General features: G+C 36.9%; 1 protein-coding gene across 1 annotated transcript; it reads right to left on the bottom strand.

Annotated features, from left to right (window-relative positions):
• Positions 1-2,629: 2,629 nt before the first annotated feature.
• atp5mj (ATP synthase membrane subunit j) lies at positions 2,630-5,880 on the bottom strand. Its single transcript, XM_028605743.1, has 4 exons — positions 5,773-5,880; positions 4,297-4,420; positions 3,475-3,495; positions 2,630-2,763 (listed from the first exon to the last, which is right to left on the bottom strand). The coding sequence occupies exons 2-4, from the start codon at positions 4,418-4,420 to the stop codon at positions 2,750-2,752; spliced, it is 159 nt and encodes a 52-aa protein (XP_028461544.1). The 5' UTR covers positions 5,773-5,880; the 3' UTR covers positions 2,630-2,749.
• Between the last annotated feature and the right edge of the window lie 2,016 nt (positions 5,881-7,896).

Below are 7,896 nucleotides of genomic sequence, written 5' to 3'. Positions count from 1 at the left end.
TTACTGCTCATTCCACAAGTCCCAGACCCTGAGTTTGACTTAAATCAATCTAGAAGTAGAGTGGGTGCCTTAAATGTAGAACAATATAGGACACCAATCTCCCAATAGAATCAAAATGTTTCCATAACCAGAAAAATAAATCAACTTACCTTCAAATTGTCTTTGCTGAATAACTTCAGGATGACATGAAGGGTTAGGGTGTTGGTTGGTTAGTGCATTGATGTAGTCTACTCTCTTAAAAATGTGCAATGATACACAACAAGATATATTTTTGTGACAGAACTTTCACTTCAGATATTTGTATTCACAAATATGGGGTCGAGTAATGTGACAGCAAACAAAACTAACACTGCAGAACATGCAGAGAGACTTTTCTCATCTTTCACTGACCTGCTCCTCACTGAGCGCAGTGCGTAGTGTGTGCGTAGCGACCAGGCCCCAATGCTCCGCCTACACTAACGCCAGTATCCTCCCTTCACCACATTTAAGACAAATATAAGTAGCTTATTTTATTTTGTCCTCATTGCTTTGGGGTCAACTTTTGTGATCCAGGCTCAGGTCCCTGATGTGAAAGCCCTCTTACTGCTTTATATTCCATCATTTTTTTTTAATATCATCTGTGTTTTTCTTCTCATAGGATAAAAAAAGGTATTCCCAACATAAATTGATGCATAACAGTGTATCAGAATACAGGATATTAGTCTTTGGTGGACAGTAATGTAGTGGGTTAGTGTGTTTATGGGTGTAACCTGGTTACCATTGTTTTATCTTACACCCAACAAGGTAATTCACATCATATAGTATAGCATAAATCAAATCTCAACTCTTGTTTAAGATATTGTTCATGTGCAAAAAATATGCTTAATCCCAAATGGAATGGTAATGCTTGAAAGTTATGTTTTCTCCGATTTAAGGTACAGTGGAGAACTTTGGTTATACCAGCTGTAATCCTCTAGCTGGAAAGGTCATCTTGGACTTAAATTTAAGCTTATACATTTGGGAAGGTTTTCATGTACATTTGAGGCAGTGATATCTATAATAAAATGCTTGAAAATTATCACTTTTGATGACAATTTGTCAGGCGGACAGATCTCTTTTTGTCTTTTAGGGTATGTTGAGGGTAATATTTAACAGCAAAATATAGCCTACCTTATCACATGAGTGAATAGGACTGGATGTTACAATCCCTAAAAGACCACCATTACTCACATACAATACTTAAAGTTTAAAAAAAAAATCTGTACAAGTTGTGGTAAATTAGTACTTTACTTTTGCCGATTGACTTGATTAAGATTATATATAGAAAATGTAACTTATAGGCCAAAACGTTTTTTCATGGGGGATCCAAGGAAGGTTAATAATCAAGACATTTTGTTTGTTATCCGAGAGACTTCTTCAGTTTAACCGAGTCCAGTTGCCCTTGATTTTTAACCTTCTTTGGATAACTATCACCCGGATGACAGGGACGCTTCACAGACTTCAAGGGGGGTGCACTTTGTATATTTAGGCATACATGGCAGGATAACCTAGGCACTAAAAGCAGGAAGCAAACACAACAGCTCATCCAGACACTCAGGCCAGACATTTACTTAATGATGTAGCATTACGTTAGAACATATTCATGAACTACACACCAGACAAGCATCTCATCCCTCCCATCAAAAGCAGTCGATTCATCTCAGTAATAAGAGAGCAACTCTACAAAGGATCTAAAATGTCATCAATAGACAAAGTTGTATTATTCTTAGATTTGAAAGGGTTATAAAATGTTCATATTGTCGGAGGATTTTATGTTTAGTTTAAACACAACTAATGAGATAGTATAGAGATATGGCTTCTGACTAAACATGGTGAAACAATTTTTCAAGTTTCTGTAAACAGAAACTGATTTATTTGATACTGAGTTGACCAAACCAGTTGTGATGCTTCAGTCCTTTGTGCCAAAACCCAGTAATTATATAACTGGTTTTAAATCTACCATTGTAAATTAGAGCACTATTCAATTATCTATTGTAAAAGTAGGGTTGGGTGTGCAAATGCAGGTTATCTTATCAAGTGGGCTCATCCCATCACAAATATTTGGTTAAATTAGTAACGTCTGCCTTTCCAGTGGCCAACCACACCCACTCAGTCATGTGGTTTATTCTCCTGGTTCAATTAGTTAAAACCCAAACTGTGATTCATTGGCTATTAATAGCTCACTCATTCTACCGCAACTGGATATGGCTGAACCAAAGAGCTTTAATAACTGATTATAGAATTCATGTATAGGTATGGATTACTCCAAAATGTGAACTGTCTGCTGCTGATATTATGTTAGAATGTATAGTGTAAGTCTTAACTCTACACCAGTAAGCACCCCTGTAAAGGCAGAAGCAAAAGATGTAATTGGCCATGACGAAATACACGAAACTCAATATAAATATATATTTTTTTTAATAGTGGGGACACTAATCTGCTTCCACTTGTTTAGAGAAGGGCCTTATGTCAATTCTCATACCTAATTCCTTTTTGATAACATTTTATTAATAGCCTTTTCAGCCTACAGTCATTGATGCATGAGATCTCATGTGGCATTACTCTATAGCCACAACAACACACAAATAACAAAGCGGACAATGAAATGACAAAAGTTTTGGAATGCCACTTTATTCCATATTAACAAAAATTCAAATAAGAAGCTGGACTTCTGGACTAACGATTATTATTTCACAGCAGGTGGAGGGGGGGGTCTGGTATGGTGGAAAACTCAATGGGCAGGCTCTGTAGAAACAGAAGAGCACAAAAAAATGTCACGTTTAATGACAAATCCATCAAATAAACCCTGTCCAACCAAGCATGGGAATAATGGGACTATAGTGAATTTCTTTCAGCACCAAAATATCAGCTGTAATGACTGGCTTAGCCATCCGTCAGTGACATCTAGAGGAAAACCTTTGTAGTTGCACATCTGACACATGATTTTCTAGCCTTTATTTCCTGCAGTATACCTAATGTTCACTGCTTCAACATTTCTCCACAAAAAAACAAACATTGACTGCAGGATCCCAGGACATACATGGTAATGACTGATGCAACCCTAACCACTCGTGTTTAAAATGAACACACCTTTATTTTATCAAATGAGTACACAGGGGTGGTGTTACTGCTAATAATGTTTGTTCCCTCAACACATTCAAATCTAAGGTAAATTCTAATATTGTGCTTAAAGATAGCATACCTGGGTAGAAGGGTATATTTAGCTACTGTAATACAGTTAACTAAATTGTTTATTAATGAAAAAACTCAAAATTGCATATGTCAGTTGTGCTCATTGATTGCCAACAATGGCCAAAACACCCAAAGATCAGAGGTCATTAGGGACAGCTACCAATGAGCAAAATCTGATGTTAGAAAAATGTTTTCTCACAGCATATATAATCATTGCCCAACCGTATTTATTTAATATGATGAACAAAATGTTTGGCTACTTACTGTCCTTCACAGCCTTCTTGCCTGGAATAGAAAGAAACACACGTTACATTAGTCACATTAACCCAAACCCCTGAGACACCATGCACTTAAAATATGTCTAAGTAACTACAGCTGTTTACATTTATTCAGAACTATGAAAGACAATTTTATTTCACACTAGGGCTGGGCAACATATTGATATTATATTGATATCGTGATATGAGACTAGATATCGTAAATGGCTTAGGTGTGGTCTTTTCCTGGTTTTAAAGGCTGCATTAAAGTGATGTCATTTTCTGTGTTACCAGACTGTTCCAGCTCTTCTATTATTTTTACCTTTACCCACTTAGTCATTATATCCACGTTACTGAAGATTATTTATCTTAAATCTCATTGTGAAGATATTTTTTATAAGCACCAATTGTCAACCCTATAATATCGCCACAATATCGACATTGAGATATTAGGACAAGAATATCGTGATATCCGATTTTCTCCATATCGTCCAGCCCTATTTCACACCTTTTTCCAACTTCAGCATTCTTAAGTTAAATTTGTTGAATGGACACTGAATACAGTTGCTTTTGTTGTGCTATGGTTATTGGTGATTTTTACAGATTCATCCAACTCTGCTTGTAGTATGTACATGCAAGTACAAAGAATGATTGCTTTTCAATCTTTTCCAACCACAAAAGTAATGTCAACTACAATGCTGCCAAATTTGAAAGCAGATGTCATATTCTGTAATACAAGACCAGCTACATTACTACACATTCAGTTTGCATATAAGGAGTGCAGCTGCATTTTCAACATGCTGTACAAATCATTCATTCTTGAACTCACCTCCATAGGAAACTTTGTAGTACAGGTATGTCATGATGCCAAGGCCCACCCACATCTCCTGGTATGCCTTAGTGTAGTAAGGGCTCATCTTGCCCCACCAACTTGCAAACGCACGTCCAGCCATCTGTGGGAGAAAGCAACAGCATAGTCTCAAAACAGTGCTCATGTATTCGGTCAATATAACACACCTTCAAATAGCAAGCAGTTTAATTCAGTGTGGGTATGACCAAACCTAGCCACAGTGTCATGCATTCACCTCTACACTTGGGATTCTCAAAGTGGGGTCCGTGGCACTCTGCCAGGGGGTTACGTGAAAAGTTTAAATAGATTTTTTTTTCTTCCAAACAGCTTCATAGTGAAACAAATATTTAAATTTGTAATCTATAATAGTTTATAGATTTGTTCTAATTTAACAAATCTATAACTCTTATAATCTGCAAATACTTTGTTTAATACATGTTAAATATATTTTTAATACATTTCTCTTGTGTTGTTCTTTCACATAACTAAGACCATAGAAGTAAATGGGCGACTTCAAATTGTTTCAAGGGACATAGAAGAGGGGGTCTCCAGTATATTCTCTATCTTGAAAAGTGTCCTTGGCTAAAAAAAAAAAAAAAAATTGAGAACGACAACACTGGCTGTACCTGGTAGAACTAAGTTTGGATATTTATTCCTAAAAGTCTATACTTCAATATGCATAGTTTAATAAGTTAGTCTGCACTAATGTTGATTGAAACCAAGTTTCAGAAACTGGTTCCTTCATTCAGACAATGTTGTCAATCAACATGAAGTTACACTTGTTTTTATTTTCTATTCTCTTTAATGAATGTTTTAATTGCTCTTACATTTATTATGTAAAGCACTTTGAAATGTGCTATATAAATAAAGTTGCCTTGCCTTGAATGCTACCGTAACCCTTAGCTGTGTCAGGCCTAGCTAGCTAATGACTTTGGCCAACTAGGAAATACTGATCAAAAGAGGAGGCACCATTTCACTTTTGTTTACAGTTAAGAATGTTAAGACATCGGGGGTTTTCCATTTACGTGTGTAATAACTTATCTTTACAAAAGATAACGTAACGTATTTGGCTAATGTTAACCTTACAACCTCGAATCTCTAACGTTAATCAAGTCAGCCGAGCGTTAGCATTAAATGTATACACGTCGGTTAAACCAAGGAAGATGTTTACAAGCCATAGATACATTACGGGTTCATATTGCGTTAATTTAACTTGACTAGCTTGCTACTTTAATCAATGAATGGCTAGCATCTTCTCTGCTGTAGAAGCAGAACTATGACTAGCCTTAGTAGGAGGCTAACGTTAGCTAGCTGAGTACATCTGCAAAAGTAGCACACACAACAACAGTAAGTAGAGATGATAGCTTCATTTTAAATTGCTGACGTGAGCCAACTACTGTTTTTTCTGTTATGAATCAAGCAACTTTACTAAATAAGCATAAGCGTTTTTCTTACCTTTGAGTTTGTCACGCTGTAGTGAGAAGGTCAGGACAGACGCTGCTGCTAAACGTCAAAGTCGTGTGGGGAAATCTTCTTCTTCTTCTACTCTCCACTGTGTAGTATTTCATTCATGTTTTGGTATGTAGCGCCACCAAATGGAGGTACACGATTAACGCATTTGACACCTATCCAGCTATCTCTTGGCTCCACCTTGAGGGCTTGACTAGTAAACATTTTTCCCTTGACTTATTTTGGTTGAAATCAGAATGAGATTTATTGCCAAAGTAAGTTTTCACTTGCATAGAATTTGCCTTGGCGTGTTTGATGCTTACAATAAACCTATGCAAAGGGAATAAACATGTCAAGGCTACTTCCTATTATCACATAACACATCACTTTTCAACTATGTACCATAATAACTGTTTTAGAAAGGAAAAGAAGGCTGTACAGTTTTGTGCAGGGTGTGCACAAATATTAATTAAGGAATATACAAAAGTTCACCATATATAATGGATTATTGATTACATCTGAAATCTGGGGATTAGCTCACAAAATCAGATTAATTGATATTTAATACAATAATAAGATGTGTAATAATGTTGTTATAATGTTATAACCCACTAAAATTCATGAACTATAGTTAAAACTAAATGTAGGTCTCTGATTGAAAAGTCATATAACCTGTATATCACTAAAATTACAATACCTATCTGACAATGGAAACATGATTTAAATCATACTTCTGGGAAATTGTAATGATAAGAAGAAGAATCATGGGTTTGAAGCTCATTTTGGTCATTCCCAAGATTCCTTCTAATGGTAATTAACAAAGAAGAAGCCATACTTTATTAATTCCAGAGGGGGAATATACACATGCCGGACATACACACACACACACACACACACACACACACACACACACACACACATGCAAACAGGACCACATATTCATTAAATGGAGAGATGTCACTCAGAGCAAGGGCGCTTCCCATGGATAGGCGGTTCAGTGCCTTGCTCAAGGGCACCTCGGCATTACCCGGGAGGTGAACTGGCACCACTCCAGCTACCAGTCCACACTCAACCCTCCAAGCCACCCCTATTACATATTATACCCCAATTACTGAGTTATTAAAAAAACATCTGATATTGTCCTAACTACAGAAAACTGTTAATTAATTACTCTGGTGGCACACTTGAGCCTTTATGATTTAAAATAGGGACATGCAAAATTGACATGTCAGGGGTACTAAGAGTTTGATGACTGTCACATAGTTGTTCATGCAATTCAACCTGAGACCAGTTTCCTTTAATTATGCTTTCTACATCTAAACACAGTGGATATACACTACAATAACCTTTTGAAATGGAAAAAAAACATCACAAGCTTGATGTTATGTTAGACAGTTTTAGACTTTCCAGAGGGACAATTCAGTCCAGTCCAGTTCCATTCAGTTCTGCTTTTTGGTGCCTGTGCCACTGCCATAACAGAGGTGTGAATTTGAGGTGTAGGGTTCAGCTGCTACGTGGCACACAGACTGTCCACCAGCTCTGTCTGCTCACCATAGTGAAACAACAAATAAAACACTGGCACTGCTCTCAAGGGTAAATATGACATTGTGGAACATGCTCTACTGTTGGTGCAACCTGAGTCTCTTTAAGTGAATGGGCATTTCTTAAAAGATTGCTATAACTCAATATGAAACAGACTGAGAAATTGAAAGCAGAAGTGAATTTTTATTAAATACCCTATATTGCAGAGTCATGACTTGACACGACCCCTAAAAGGAACCTGAAACAGTTTCACATTAATGCATCTAACTAAAGGTGTTTCCCAGTGTCCTTGTTTCTCAACTGTTACATTATTGCACTAGCTCACAAGAAAGTAAAAGGAAAGAACGCTATAAGTAGGGACACTTGTTGTGTTTGTGTTTCCTGAAATGTCAGTAACGAGGACCTGCTTGTGCAAACAAAGCTGGAAACCAAACTAATCAACTCTGGGATTTGTGAACATATGATTACTCTTTAGCAAAGGGATACTAACTTTGTACGAGATCCTGCAGGAGGGATTTTTGCCTGCTGTGAGCGTGGGCGGGACTTTCCACCCTTGTTTGTCCTCACACTCAACTAGACAAGAGGCAC

The sequence above is a fragment of the Perca flavescens genome, chromosome 18 (assembly GCF_004354835.1).
Source record: "Perca flavescens isolate YP-PL-M2 chromosome 18, PFLA_1.0, whole genome shotgun sequence".
NCBI classification, from domain to species: Eukaryota; Metazoa; Chordata; class Actinopteri; order Perciformes; family Percidae; genus Perca; species Perca flavescens.
Note: the sequence above shows the minus strand (reverse complement) of the source record. Positions and strands in the feature narration are given on the sequence as shown.

What these genes read in the sequence shown, in the direction of transcription:
- atp5mj (XM_028605743.1), bottom strand. Translation starts at nt 4,420, where the DNA reads ATGGCTGGACGTGCGTTTGCAAGTTGGTGGGGCAAGATGAGCCCTTAC. An exon ending in CTACAAAGTTTCCTATGGAG is followed by an intron (nt 3,496 to 4,296) that starts GTGAGTTCAAGA and finishes TTTCTATTCCAG; the next exon opens with GCAAGAAGGCTGTGAAGGAC.